The 15,838-nt window shown below is 45.1% G+C and overlaps 1 protein-coding gene across 9 annotated transcripts in view; it reads left to right on the top strand.

The window, feature by feature from the left end:
- The window catches only part of TMEM108 (transmembrane protein 108), a 237,966-nt gene that overhangs the window by 219,529 nt on the left and 2,599 nt on the right, over positions 1–15,838 (top strand). For 8 of the 9 annotated variants that reach the window (XM_090142451.1, XM_090142449.1, XM_090142450.1 and 5 more), the window contains one exon: positions 8,350–9,462. In XM_090142451.1, coding sequence (XP_089998577.1) covers positions 8,350–9,462 — 1,113 coding nt within the window. Of the gene's footprint in view, positions 1–1,520; positions 2,450–8,349; positions 9,463–15,838 lie in introns of those variants that run through there. The other variant, XM_031590320.2, reaches the window with a different exon arrangement.

The following is a 15,838-nucleotide window of genomic DNA, read 5'->3' as shown; positions in this document are numbered from 1 at the left end:
ATGGGGTGGGATTAATTTCACTTAACTTTCATCATCTGAAAGGTGGGTATCTAGTTAAGGCTCATCATCTCCTATAGGATCCCTTTTCATCAGGGTAAGAGAGAGGCCCTCTAAGGTGCAAGTCAACCTGTGACAGCTCAGAGATGCTTCATGATGAGGTGAATTGCCTGCCAGAGTCACGGCTACCTCAGGCATCTAACTTTGGCATAGCTGAGATTACTCTCTGTTTTGAGAAGTTGTCAGAAACCATTGCTAAGATGGCTCTAAATCCTCTTTTTCCCCTTTTTATTGCTGGTTGTGAAATGGATACCCTTGCTTGAGTCAGCATCCATGACATCAACTACATCCTCTCTTTGGCAAGATCCTATTTTAAGCTTTCCATCAGAGGCCTCGGCTATTTGTGTCATTGTCAAAACTCTTCAGAAGGTCCGGTGACATTGATGGTAGGTCTCTCAGAAGCCAGAGGTTCTGCAGCAACATAAATAGGATCAGCAGCACTAAGTGCAGGTGAAAGAGAAGCCAGCTGCACATCCTTTCTGTCTCCCTTGGCAACAGCATCCTGCCAACAAAAACTGCTGCCAAGCAAAGGCTGCAAAGGAAGGGATGTGCATTTGCAAAGCTGGGGCTGGACAAGCTTTGTGTGAAGGGGAAGCTGTCAGAGTGGGGAAGACCTGTATGCTTTTAACATTATTTTTGGTTTGTTCTGTGTGGTTTTGGACAAGGGATTGCACAGGGCGCCTGCCCTTGTGAGCAGTTTTCTTGTGAAATTCCAAATGACAATCTGCAGTTTTGAGCCATATGTTTCCATCCATGACAGCACACAGGAAAGAAGTCTGTGCTGAGTTACTGCTTACAGATGTGGCAAATCCTCCAGCAAAGGTTAAAATACATGGCACGGCTCTCCTGTTACACCAGCTGCAGCTTCATGTTCAATCATTGTTTCAGCAGCAAGCTCTTAATAACCCTGAGTTCCAGAAACTGCTAAACAAGCTGATATTTGTAAAGAGCAGTTTTTTTTCTATAATGCACTGAGTATCTTTATTTAGAGGAACCTTCACACTGGCAGCATTAGGGATGAAAAGTGAACTGCAAATGGCGGGGGGAAAAGGAACGTCAGCACAAGAGCACAGAAATGCAAAGCAGATCTGAGATTAATGTTTGTACTCCATCGTTGCACATCCTCCACGAAATAATCGTGGTTGTGAAAATAGTCTGTGTGTAAATAGGGGAAAAATACACTTGTGATATGGTATATGCACCTGCCCAGACTTCCTTGTAGGGACTGTATGCTCCTAAAGTCACCACTGGGGTCACACTCTGAGGTCCTGTTGCTGTTGGTGCTGTAAAACCTCAAACCTGTTGTCATGGTGTCACTCCTTTGTGAACTCATATGATAAGAGAGATGGGAGAGCTGGCTTTGCTCAGTAGCAAAATATTAGGGACAAATTCTGTGAGGTCCCATGTAACAAATTGCTTAGGCTGTTTGAGTATGATGGGGACTTTAAATCAAAGACTGAGGAGCAGGGATTGTTGGGGGACTTCCAGCAGCCCCCAACTTGTTGCACTCAGCATTTGCCCGTGCCTTCTCAGGGATCTGGATGAACGGGGCACATTTCTGTGCTCTTTGGGCTGCGTGTACTTCCAGACAGACAGCTGTGCCAGAAGAGAAGAAGGTGGGCAGGATTATGGCTTTAAGAATCACAGGATTTGTGGACATATTTGATGGGTACAAAGTAGAAACTACCCATTCATCACTGAGGAATGGAAATATCATAAAGTATAGAACATGTATTTTGATGGCAAAGAAGGAAAGAGGAGGATCCCTATTTCATTCCACGTATTTTCCTCTGACAGGATTATTAATACCATTAGAGATAATTGAACGAAGTGGAAAATCTGGTGGGGGTACAGAAGCAGGAGGTGGATCTGTAAATCCATCCAGACACAAAAAGCTCAGTGCAGCACTGGAGGGAGGGCACTCTGCCTCGAAAGAGGGAAGGAGCAGTCTCACAAGGACGTGCAGCTGGGGTGCTTGTTGCTGTTTTGTTCCCAGAGAACGAGAACTGCCAGCAATCCTCTGGCGTCTGAATAGACCCGTGTCAGACAAACTGTATCTGGACTTGATGGGGAACCAAGCTGGAATACCAAGCAGCCCTTCGATCTGCTCGCAGAGAGGGGGACTGGCTCCGTAAGTGATCTTTGCAGTTCCAAAGGTACTCATAAAGGAGCGAGCTCTCTCACTGCACAGCCCTGCAAGACACGCCTGCCTGGGCTGTCTCTGTCCTCATTCCTCCAAACCAGTTCCAACAATAACAGCAACTCCTGCCTGCAGCTGCCTCGTTAGGGAGAAGATGTATTTTTCCTTTCTCTACTGAGCGATGAAGCTTCCAAATCTGTGTGATGTGAGCAGGTGAGGATGTCTGCTGACAAGTCCAAATGATATTTTCAGGTAAGTGATTATCTTGAGCAGCTGGAGTCACGTTATTTCTTTCTATTACCCTCCCCTCAATAATTATCATTGTCCTGGGCTGCCACTGAGCCTTTTTGGGAGGATCAACAGCTTGGATGTCTGTTTGTATTTAGACAAATAGGAGATCAAAAGCATTTCTAAGACACTGATACCCATGCTATCTGTGAGTCGTCAGTGCAGGAGGGAAATGAACGGAGAGATGCCTGCTCTGTAACTGCATGAGACCATAGTGTTTGTATCACTCATTGTGGAGATGCCTGGAGGACCAGAAATGAATTTTTATTTGCAGAGTCCGTCTCTTGAAATCTCTGATGGAAATGCACCTTAGGAACAATAATGGTGTTCAGCAGTGTTTTTGTGTTCTAAAAGGACCGTAACATACATGCTACATGAAAACCATAGCTACCATTAATGTTGTTTCACAGGGAATGTCAGTGAGCACTGCCTAATTGGTGTTTATACATGTGATTTCAGAGCTTCTGCTGATGCTGCGCTACGTTACTGCAAATAGAGCTGTTACTCCGTGTGCCTCATTCTGTATGTTTTATCAAATACTTTGGGTGCTGAAGTTGGGCTTGATCGCACTGTCTCATGCTTACAAGGGAAAGCAGACAATAACTTGTAAGTTAATACCTGTGAGCGCTGGCATGACAGCCACTGATAGGCAGAGAAGAGAAATTTTCTATGCAGAGTAACCTACTTTTCTTCCCTCGGTTCCTCCACCAGTCGTAGGGATGACATTTGCTTAACTCTTTGTTTGTACAGCGGCTGCTGCTGTGTGTGAAAATCACATTGCTTCGAGAGACTGCAAAGAAAATGACCATAACAAAAATAATCATCTGCACTTTCTATGCAGTTTCCACCTATTAATGATCCATTTTGCTGCCTATAATGTTTTGGGTTTGCGGAGACCCGTGTGATATGTTAATTGTGTTGGGGAGAAAGCTTTCTTTGCAGCAATAATGTTGCTGGTGCTCTCAGCAGGTTTTGCATGACTCTCACCGTCACTAAGTATGGTGAGATGGTCAGAAGCACGGGGAGCTCCAGATCCTGCACGCTGCCCACGTGCATCCCAGCCCCGGGGTCTGTGGATAATGGGTCCTTTGTAAAGCTGCTCCCTGTGCCTCCTTTGCCCACGGCAGTGTGAAATAATGACTCCAGCAGTACGTATCTGCACAGAAAGCTCTTCCTGACTTCCTAGAGGAAAAATGTTTGCCAAGTGCTGCTCAGGGTGGCTCTATCTGTCTTGCTGCAAGGCCTGAGGTAGCAGAGGCCAGAAAGGGTCAAGCGCCAGATTGAGCCCTTTGTGCATATTCACTGGCTGTAGAAAATGCAAATGTGCAGCTCAAAAGTTTCCACTGTGTCTTCAGCAATTAGAGCTTGGTCCAAAGCTTGCTAAAGCCATTGGGAATCTTTCCATGGGGTTTAGATCATGAGTTATGTAAGTTTGTGTTATTTAGCAGCGGTGCCCCAGGGAGGCTGAATGCGAGAGCTGACCTGGCAGCTGCACACACGGCTGCCATCCCATGCGGAATGGTGGCACACAGTGTGTCCACAGAGCAGCCAGTGCAGCACCGAGAGGTAGTAACTCCTACCTGAAACCAGGACCTCATTCTGGCAATGTCTGCTGAGGTCCTGAGATAAAATGGTGAAAGAACTTGAGCCGCTGGGGCTCAAGTTGCCCAAGTTGCTTCATTTTTCTGATTCAGAGAAACTCAGCTCTGGCTCCTATCTCATAAGGACATTCAACTTCCTTGCTATTGTTGAGAACATCAACTCCAATCTTTTTAAAAATTGCTGTTGTGGGGGCTCCTTCATTTTTCTGATATGCAAAACTGTACACATCATTTCTGGACTCATCCTGTGAGAAAACAATGGGAAGAAGCACTGTAGTAAGGTCCTGTTGAGACTGGAACCACTGCACCACGTTGTCGATAAAGGTTTTTATGGCTAAACACACACTGATCCTCTCTCTGTACACTTTACTGTCACTCCGCTGTGCTTCATCCTTGAGTCAGTTTATTTTGTACTTAACATTCAATTCTTGGTACAGTATGCAAAAACACGGGATGGCACAGTTCAGGTTGCTGAGACATTAGGCCATTGAACCTTCTCATCGGGGTTGAATGGTTTTAATGCAGTCATAAATTTGGTCTCCAAAAGTGGGAATTTGACATGCAGCATTTAAAAGGTCAAACCACTATGACCCCTCTTGAGCATGAGCTCGTATAACTTAGAAATGGCCCCTTATGAAAAAAAAAAAAAAAAGTAGTGATGTGATTTGACCTTTGAAAATATAATTATTAATTATTTTTTGCTATAACGTGCTTATATCAGTCTGTATTGCCGTGATGGCAGCATATAGAAAGGGCTGCAAGTTCTTACCTCAAAGAGCTTATGTCCTAAGTAAGGTCAGACCGAGGAGTCTCCAGCAGCCAGGACTGAAGGACTTTGGCAAAGACTGCAGAACTGGGCTTTGAGCTGACCAAGACCATCTGCCTATGTACTGTATCATCTGGGATGTCATCACTTTGGCCATGACAACTTTATACCAACCAATAGGTTTCATTTCAGTGGTAATCTGCTCGTGGCTAAGCTGGTGGCCCGTTCCTTAGTGCAGGGCCATTTGAGATGCAGAGCAAAGTTGGAAAGGGAGGAAGTCTGGAGGGGTTGGTTAAGCCCCTTTCTGTGATGAATGCTTTGGTAGAGAAATTCAGTATATCATTTTTCCAAGGTCAGGCCAAAGTTGCCAAACAGGGCAGTTTGATATCAGGGACCATAATAATATTCCCTTTGTACTCTCCAGTACAAGCCAGAGCTTTGGGCACCCAGGCAACTGCAAATCCCGGCAGCCCATGCTTAGGTGTCCCTGCATGGATGGTGCTGAACATATGGATTCCAACTTCATTTTTGCTTTCCAATTGGCTGTTTATCAATTAGAATGCCAATTAATTCTGCTTAAAAGGGCCAGCAGAGCCCACTGTGAAGTCATTATTACCAGCTGGTTTTCCCTAAATATACAGCACCAGCTATTTTTACAATGATCTACGAAGCCAAATATGTTTTAAGTAGTTATGGTCACACATTAGCTCTGGTTGTCTCTGAGAGAGTTACTGCTGCCTGCTAATCCAAGTATAAAAATGTCCTACAAAGCTGCAGCTGATGGGGCCGTGGTGGTCCTGCAGGGACTGTTAAAGGGAGGCCAGCAGACAAGCAAAAGCTGACTGTCACAGCCTGAGAGTGCCAAATGTTATCAGTGTTATTTTTTATTGTCAAATAAGTGGCTTATGACAGAGTAGCATTTCCTTTGAATAGTTACTAACGTTTTACAAGTCATATAAAGGTACTAGCTAAGTGTATGTGGCTTCCCAGGCCTGATGCATGACGGCCTGCTACCACAACAGACTGCCCCTGAGAGATTATAAATACTTGCAGCTGCAGGCTTCTCATTTATCAGCATTTCAAGTGGTAGGGATGGATAGTAGGCTTTCAGCCAAAGATGAGGTTTCTGACCTCAGGGCACAGCATGCAGAAAAGGTGGCTACTTCCTTATTACTTAAGGAATATCCTGCAGAAAATAAAAAAGCATTAATCCAATACGGAGGTTTTTCTCCTTGTGAGGTGTGAAAGAAAGTAGCTGCACAAAGACTGCCATAATCACTGCAATCCTGTGTGTCCTGAGATCTGCCAGTGCCCTTTGTCATGTGTGCCCAGAACAGCAGGCCTAAAGTTTCCTGAAACATTATCTCCACACGCCAAACCCAAAATAATTTTTCATCCTTTCTTCTTCGTATTTGTTCTGTAGCAGCAACTTGTCTTGGCATGCAATATGAGCCATATGGACACAGGAATATCTGCTTTGACCTTGACCTCAGAGTGAGTGCTGCCAAAAATGCGAAGATGACTCCTGCCTTTCATTTCCAAGAGTGATGCTCCACGAATACACCACGATCTGATCTTTGGGTTGCACTTTAATGTACAGAATATGTTTTTCTCTTTGAGGAGGTGTTCTTTTGAGAGCATATTGTCTGTGGCAGGCTAGGAATTTTGAAGCAGTATCCCCAAGGATCACTTACGCGAAAGCATTTATTTCAGAAATAAAAAAAATATGAGCTAATTTTAGCATCAGGTATTGGGAAAGTGCACTGCTTGTAAGTGGCTCTCACTGCACTATTGAGTCAGTGTTCAGTGTTTTTTGAAGTGTTCAGATCTTCAGGATGCCCTGCAAAGGAGCGGGAGGCATCTGTGGCAAGGTGAGGTGAATTTTGGTGGTTGTAGAGCTCTGTGCTGTTCTGCTTCAGAAATGATGGTTGGCGATCAAAGCATCGCTCTTAGCTGGATGAGAGGGATAAGTACTGCTCCTTTGGTGAGTTTCTGCTACATGTATTGAGTCAGAATAAACACATTTCATGGCATTTGCCTCTGGCTAAGCCTTCAAACCCAGTGGGTACCTAATCAGAGAGACTGTCCCATTCCCGTTTCCAATTTTCTGCTGGTGCCCACCACAGATATTTCCTTGTAGGGTAGAAATAAATGGTATATCAACATTGACAGAGAGAGCTGGCAAACCTGGAAGCACAGAGGATGGGGAATGTGCAGGCAGGCACTCTACAGTCTTGGCTGGAAGGTCCTTACCCTGTTCGGGGTCCTGCAGTTCTGATGAACTTATCTCCCTGTTTTTTTAAGACAGTGACAACGTCTTTCCCCTTGAGATCCTGGGCTGAAATTCACACTAGCAGTGTGCTAATGGTGCCATCTGATGATGCTCAGTGGACTGTGCAAAACAGACTCATCCCTTGTGCTTCCTAGTGGGCAGAGGTCTGCATTACAATTGGCAGCTTCCACATATGGAAATGGTGACATGTGATTGATGTGGTCTCTGCAGGTCACACTAACTCAGGGCATATTAGCCCTGCGTCCTGGAGAGGCTTATGCTATTGCAGCTGCCCATGTCCATTAACTGGCCTCTGAATAAATGTAAGAATTGATGTTCCCAGTGGCATGAATCTGGCACTTCATGAAACAGTGTGCCCTAAAGAAGAAGGCGGGAGGCAAATCTCACAGAATCAAATCCCACAGCACTTATAAGTATAGAACGGGACCCAAACAAAAATTTGTGTGTGAGTATATGAGAAGGGGCAGTTGTATTAGATGGTTAGATCCTCAGTAATCACATGGCTTTTTAAAATGTCTTTGTTAGTTACATTTTCTTGTTTATTTTTGACGTTTGTGGATTTTCCACATCTCATACTCTGAGGTAAAAGATGAGATTTCCCAAGTTTCTAAGTAAAGGGTGCATCACAAGCTAAGAAGTCCACTCATCGCACATCCCTTCTTGACCTAATTTTCAGTGAGGGCTAAGCAGCTGCTCTCTCAAAAACAGATTGCCTAATGGCATCCAAGACAGGCATCCAAGGCAGCCAACTTTAGGATTTTGCAGCCAAAATAACGAGCAGACTAAGGTTCCCCTTATAATGATATGGCCATTCATCTGGAGGCCTTTGGCCAAAACAAAAATGAAAATATCTTTTGTTTCTACCACTGAAGAGTAGGATGCTTTGTATCTTCTTCATGGGGGTCGCCTACAGCTATGTATGATGCTTTAAAATACCCACATGGCAAGCCCCTTTCTCCCTTCACCACAGAGATTCTGTGCAGCCTTCTCCTTCCCATCTCACTATTCCCAAACAGCCACTGCAGATCTATTTCTCTTCCAATTGCCAGAGGCACTAACTCCTCTTTTCCAGGGCACAAGGAAGGTAGGCTTTCCTGCCAGCTTGGCTCTCAGCTGGGAGGAGCAAAGCACAAGCACACAGCCATGCTGTCCTCCATCTTCTTGTCCCTCCCCTGTGTCTCACCCTTTCTGTTTCTTCCTCCAGGTGTTCTACTGATCTTGGCACTGACGGAAGAGCTGGTGTTTTCTGTTCAGGTACTGTCTCCTGCTGTATCCTCCTCTCAGGGCCTCCTGATGGACACTACCACTGTCACAGCCATGGGAACGACGCCTCGCCACAAGGACCACCACAAGGCAGAGCCCGTCCCCACCTCCGCTCGCGCCGTCCCCCATCCTGTCAGCCTGGCAGGGAGCGATGCTTCCACTGCTCAAACGCAGGCGAGCAGCCCTCGTGTTGGCGAAAAGGAAACGTATCACTTGTATAACCAGAGTGCTTTGTACTCAGGACAGACTCGCCCCAAAGGGAAAATATTCCAGATTTTCAAAGGCAACTTCACAGAGTCTTCAGAACCTTACCTAAAGACAACCCTGCACTCTCCCTTCCCTACCCTGAGGAGCCCTTTCACAGACCATCCCTTTCAGTCCCAGACTGCAACCTCCAGTGACCCCAATGGCACAGGGTTGGCCAGAACTACACCCTCAGACCTTTCTCCCCACCCTGACACCTCGGGAAGCCTTAGGGAAGCAGAGCAAGGGAACGGGGCCGAGCAAGTTGTGCAGAAAGCAGATTTTGCCACCACAACTGCTGGACCATCAACTGATCCCGAAGCAGTGTCGGTGCCTTTTAAACCCACCCACTATGGTATATGGGATATGCTGAGCAAAAACAACTCTTGGGTAACCTTGAATCTCAGTACAAATGTCCCCTTGTTTTCTGGCCCTGGAACTGCACCAGCAGCAGCCGGTCACTCAGTCCAGCCCAGCTTTGATGTCAACATCTCCTCCCTGGCAGTGGGGGACCTCGAGGGCACTGCCCCAACACAGCAGGGCCTGGTGACGAACACGACCTCACTGGGCAGCGCTGTCTCCACCATGCCTGCCACGGGGTTGTCCAGCTCCATGTCCACTGCTGGTTCTACTGCGACTGGAAACTTCCTCAACAGGCTGGTTCCTGCCGGGACCTGGAAACCTGGGGTGCAAGGAAATATCTCCCATGTCACTGAGGGAGACAAGCCCCAGCACAGAGCTACCATCTGTCTCAGCAAGATGGACATTGCCTGGATCATTCTGGCCATCAGCGTACCAATATCCTCATGTTGTAAGTTAATTGCTGCTTTATTTCTCTTTCTTTCTCACATTCCTTAGAATTCAGGATTCAAGCCATTCATGGTGTAGTTGAAGAGGCAACAGTGTCAGGATAGACTGAGATAGAAGTCACCAGACTTGTAACTAACTTGTTCACTGAGCAAAGTGTGTGTGGAGAGCAGCTCCAAGTGCAGGAGTATAATGCTTACACTCAAAGCATATTTTCTGTGATGCTGTTAGAAATCACATAGTCTTTGGGGGCTCTCCACTTGAGGGTATGAGGCAAAGGCTGAACAATTGTAGAAAGCAAAGCAGTTTTACTTCAAAATGTTTGAGTTGGTGACCAAAAATCGTGCAACTGTTTGATTTATTGAGTGCTATATTCTGCCCAGGAACTGGATATTAAAGTCCACTGCTAATTCAAAAGATGAATGACAATTACTATGACTGGTACCTTAGGGAACTACAGCTTTACCTGTGCAGTGAAATATTTAATTGCAAGCAGTTTGTGAACCATCAGTTTTAAAGTCACATCATTCTGATAACCCTCCATTCTAATTCTGTCTGACCTGGAGCTGCCTCAGCAGCAGGAAGTTTGAAGTGTTGGCTTCCAAACCACAGGAATCAGACACCTGAGGGTCCAGCATCAGTTAGTTTCCAGAGCTGGTTTAGGGTCTCATCATTTGACTCAGCTGCAAAAAAAAAAAAAAAAAAGTTGTTGAACAGTGTGAAAGCTTGAGTGGGCACTGTTGTGTCCCCTACTTAGCAAAGTTGTTTCAGCAATGTAGGACAATATAGTCTCTGGTATTTCACTTTTTGGAGCCAAGGAAAAGCCACTCAGTGTGCTATGGGATGTGGTTACACTGATCTGTTTGGAGAAGCATTTCCCAGCCTTTGCTGCCCATGGAAAAATGAAAGGGTAGCTGCCAGCAATACTGAGTATTAATCCTGTTATTTACAGCTACGAGTGATGCTGAGGACACGGTTAGATGTGTTGACTGAGTCAGTCTTACTCAGAGCATTCTCCTTCCCAAAGGGGTAGTGCTGTCCTCACCTGGCACCTCTCTGAGCCACTTTCAGGTTGCTCAAGTGGTCAAAAATATTCACTTTGTGCACATAGTGGGCTGAGTCAGCTCCCTGCAGGTCAGTAAGCAAAAATCTGGAGCAGACGAGCTACAGGGTGCACACCTGGAAAGAAAGCAGGACCAATACTCTTGGCAGCTGAGAATTATTGGATTGGCTCAGCACATCTGTCAAGCATGTGCCCCTGGGGCCATCAGTCCTGCTATTGCCAACGTGGTTAAACCACTGGTCAAAACAAGGCTTAAATCTAAAAGATTGGCAATCAAAACAAAGTTAAACAAAAGCACAAGTGTGCATGTATACTTCTACGAAAGATGGAGAAGAGAAAGTGTGTTATAGCATGTACAGTGTGAAAATAAGAATATTAGATGACCTAATGAACAGTGCTTTGTCTATCAATCACTAGAGATAGAGGATAAATAAATTCTTCCCTTCATTATGTTTGAGGCCAGTACTGAAAAAGAAAGCTGATCTGAGTAGAGTGCATCCAAATGCAAAATGCAACCTGTAATGCCATGCAGCACAAGCAGAGGAAGCGTGACCAATGTGACCATTGGTGTATGTCCCTTCTTGTATTGTGGCAAACATAAGCAAATAACTCAGGATAGGTATTAATAATACGATTAAGAGTCTGTTGGCATGATTTCTAACTTGCTGCTCATTATATGGTGAGAACTTTTCTTCTTATTGTGTCATAAATGGTAGGTGTTTGTATGGCTGCATCTATCCTGCTTGTACTTGTAAGCTGTAGTTTAGAACAGGTAATTGTTGTTTTGTCAGCTACCTATACCAGCTGTAATACAACTGAGTTTTTACATGATCCAGATACTGAAGTCCTGCTTTCAAGAACAAATTTCTGGGTCTTCAGTGGGACTCACCTTTTAAAGTCTGGGGATGCTCAGAGCTAAAATGCATGGTAGACAGGCACATACACGTTTTCTGTGGCATACAGTGCACATACAGCATACAGTGCCTGGTGTTCAGCACACGGTGTGCAGCAGTACACAACGAAGGGGACTGCCGCCACCTCCAGGGCACAGAGCTCACAGCCGAAGAAACAGCCATGCTGCCATCGCTCCTCACTTCTGGTTTGGATGCTAAGAGACAGATAAGAGCACAGCCCTTTGGGTTTCGTGTCTTCTTCAAGAAATGGAAGTGTTTTAAGTGAGAGGTCTTCACAGCTGTGGTGAGCATTGGCTGAGAAAACGCTGTCCTCCTGCCTTGGGATGCTGCCTAGAGGAAGTGTTAAGGGCATTGTGGCCCAGCCCTGTGCTGTTGCATACCTGAGCTGCATTAAGCAGGAACAGCCTCCACACAGCCGCCTCCTAGTCCTCATAAAGATGCATGGGTTTCTGAGACCCACTGAAAAGCCTTCACGTTCTAAGCAGATAAGTAATGGCTTGAATAGGAATGAACGTGCCACTTCTGCTGTGTGAATCTGGGGAAATCATCTCACCTTTCGGTACCTCATTTCTGTGGTATGAATAATGAGAGTGATGTTGCTTGCTCCAGTTGAGAGCTGCAAAACTGAAGGGTAGTGTATCATTATGTTCCCAGAAAAGCGAAGTGCTGTATTACACTGATATCAGCAATTTCTGCATGTCACAGTTGCAGTTAGTTTCGCAGTGGCCTTCAGACAGCCTTGAACATTCTTCTGCACGTGTGTGTGCCCCTATCTCACATGTGGCTGCAATGCAGAACGAGGCTCCATATGAACTTGTTTTAAAACTCACTGGCACGGTTCCTTGGGCTCCCAGAACTTAGAGCTCTGTACTTACAGACTGGCACAATAAAATGTTGAAGAATTGAAACCTGTAAATCAGATGCACGGAAGTCAATTCAGTCCGTCAGTTCTGCTGATGTGAGAAAACACAAGGGAAAGGCTGAGCCTCAAATGGAAACATCAGCAGAACTCAAAGAATAGATGAAGATCTGCCTTGGACCTAACCCCATGCAGTCGCATTTCACACACTGTGACACTTTCCAAAATCATCTCAACCACTTTCTCAGTCACAAAAACTGCAAATGTTTGCTTCCCCGGTCTGAAGAATGAGCACTGAGTCTTCTGAAGGGTGAGCTCTGACCCAGCCTGAGAGGACCCCCTGTCTCCAGGTGGTCAGTAACAAAACCCATTGGGATACCTGCAACACAGCTGAGGTTGTAGTGCTGTAGACAGCCTAAGTGACAGGCACGCTTTTATGGAGGTGCTTAATGATGGGCAGTTAAGATACAGTCACAGTAAATGAGGAAAAAGGAAGAAAATCTGGATAAAATGCTATTTTAGCTATCAAGGTGAGGGTTCTTTATAAGCTGTGTTTATCTATGATCTACAGACACAGGGAGAAAAAAAATTAACATCCCACAGTCTGAATATTTCCTGAATTTTAACTTTCAGCATTCAAGTGTGTTTAATGTGGAGCCAAAGAGTATGTGGAGGGGGTATGTAGCTATATAGGAATGGTAACATGTTTATGTGAGTTGAAAGAATAGACACAAGGCTACCAGATAACTGCAGGCAGTTAGTATGATTTCCTTATGATGCCTTTATGAAGGCACTATTGAATATGGTGTATAATTCTAGTTTATGTTTAAAAGATAAAATAAAATAAAATTGAAGTTTAGATAGGAGCCACATGAATGATTCAGGAGCTGAGAAATTTAACGTAACTCCACTTGTGAAATTACACAGTCCAGGCAAAGGCTTAAGCCCACAGGTTTGAGATGTTGCCCACGCATTTCAGACATTGCTGATGGCATAGCGGAGGCTTTTAATAAAGGAGAAAAGGCAAAAGGAGACTGAGAAAGTGGAGCTGAAGCCAGAGGAGCTCAGCCTACAAGGGAAATGTAAGCACATTTCCATGATGGTTATTAAGTATTGAACAAGCTTATTGGGAATGTGATGGAAATGCAGTCACTCCAGACCCTAAAACTAAGTGGGTTGTTTTCCTGCATTGTGTTTTGTTGTTTTGTATCTGACATACAGCTTATGTGCAGGGGACCAAAGTCACCAGGCAAAGGTCTCCTGGTGTGCAGGTGTTGTGCAGGTGAGAGTAGATGACTTGTGTGCTTCCTACCAGCCTGGAAACTTATAACAGTGTGAGAATCCCATTTCTTCTGTTTGTGGGATACATCATGTCCTGTGTCGGAGGTAAGGGATCAGATAGTGCTGACACGATTTGCTCTAGGACCAGATAGAAGCTGGTGTCAGAGCTGGAGTGCATCAGCATCTCTCAGCCCCTGAATGTGCATGTTGACATTTCTCTCTCCAGAACAGAAGTGGGGCAATGGATACATATTCAGAATGCTTCCGAGCTCTCTGAACAAAATTCCTCACGTTTCCTAAATGTATAGTAATCATTGTACAGGGGGCTTCAGGCTGACCCAGGGGCATCACTGAGATGTCCTTCTCGTGGCACCTGGGATTAACTGCAAAATGGAGCAGCCAAAGCAAAAAGTCAGTACAGCTTCCCTGACCCCAGGAAGGATTCAGGTGAGTGTCAGAACACCCAAGTTAGAGTTTTCTGTGCCCAAAGGGCATCATTCTCTGAGGAAAAGTTGATGTGCAGCACTGAACAGCAGCACTTTCTCATCCTTCCAGGGGAATATCCTAACAGGGACGATAGGAGGGGAATTGCAGCTAGCTTTCCTCTTCCAGCTCCCTTGTATTGTTACTGCCATTTTTCCATTCCAAACCATCTCTGCCCTTTCTGTGTATCATCCACTTAGCATGTCCTCGCTGACCATCACAACTGCCTGCCTGGAAAGAGGTTTTCTACAACAGACATAATACTAATTATGGGACTGAAGAGATATCCAAGAAAATAGGTGAACTGTACCCCATTCCTATTTTTGTTCTAAGAGCTACATTAGATTCACTAAAATCAGCTGTAAGAAGGTTAATTAATTTGAGAGAAAGAGGAACACCCTCCTTTCAAGCCCTGCTGTCCTTTCTCTCCCTCTTAAACCCAGTCTCCTCTGCTTTGAAGCAGCTTAGGCAGACAGCCTTCTGCTAGAATATGTTAGATTTGAGGAAGCTCGGGAACTCATTTTCTACAGTCTTTCATCCATTTGCTTGTTTGTGCACTGAGGTTGGAGGCCAAGAGCATAATTAAGGGAGAGAGCACAGTTGCTATATGGCAAACATCTTCACACGGCAAGGCCATTTCCTGCTGGAAGGAGCAGAGACCTCCCTCGACTTAATGTCATTGGCTTTGCAGCTCCTAAAACCTAAATCCAATCCTTCCCTGTCAGCAACCACAATATTTTATAAGCTGTAAAACTTTGAGTTTTCAAAATATTTGCACAGAGAGTGCTTTCCTGGGGCTCTCGTCTCCTCGGGCAACTTCAGAATGGCGGTGTGCCTCGGAGAGCACTGGGAGGATGAAATGTGTGTCCCACTTCACTTTCTCATCCTAACAAGGCTTCAGGCTAGGCTGGGACTCGGAGCAGCCTCCTGGGCCCCAGCAAAGCATGGGGTGAAAATGCAGCCCTTGGGGAGGTTGAGCATTTCCCCAGGCAGAGAGCAGTGCTGCTGGCAAGGAGGGGGCTGCCTGCACATGGGCTCAGCAGCACCAGTTGCTGACTGTTACCCAGACTGGATAATAGTAAGTTTGATAATAGCCACCTTTTTTTTAATTGTGCAGGAGATTTTTCCATTAATTCTGTAAGATGATTTATAGCATAAGCTCACCTTTCCCTTTGAATGAGACATGAACTGCCTGACTCAAACCTATTACCATTTTTCCTTAGTAGCTTATTCTTTTGTTTTAAATAGAGCTCTAGCCTTGCAATTTCGCATTGCCATTTTATGTGAATAGATGGGAGATGAAATTAGATCCATGGCATATGGGTAGCTGCAATGTTTGTCAAAACATACAAGGCAGTTCTGACCTCTCTGCAGTCTTTTCTTTCCCCAGGCTATAATTCTAATAAATAATTTTAGCTGTAGCTGAGAAAATAATATATTTTCCTGCTTCGTGAATATTTTCTCCTTTTCTATCATGAGGGGTTTAAAAAATATGGAGTGAATTTACAGCAGGGCATTCCCTATTTCACAGGTACAAATCAAAGTGAGTATGCACCCAGCTACCTGTCTGTCTGTATAAATCAGGTAGATTACAAGCCCAAATGTTCAATTTGTTCCACAGGTGTAAAATAAGCACACCAAGCTTTGCGTCACCCCTCCGAATAAACCCTTGTATGCACCTAAATTCTGCCTGAGCAAGGGCCAGTGGGAGCAGGAAGTTTGTTACAGTGGGTTTGCCCAGCTCTCGTAAAATCCCTGAGATTACAAAACTGAACTGCAA

The sequence above is a fragment of the Phasianus colchicus genome, chromosome 6, assembly GCF_987193195.1.
Source record: "Phasianus colchicus chromosome 6, bPhaCol1.hap1.1, whole genome shotgun sequence".
NCBI classification, from domain to species: domain Eukaryota; kingdom Metazoa; phylum Chordata; class Aves; order Galliformes; family Phasianidae; genus Phasianus; species Phasianus colchicus.
This window is presented reverse-complemented; position numbering and strand designations above follow the sequence as displayed.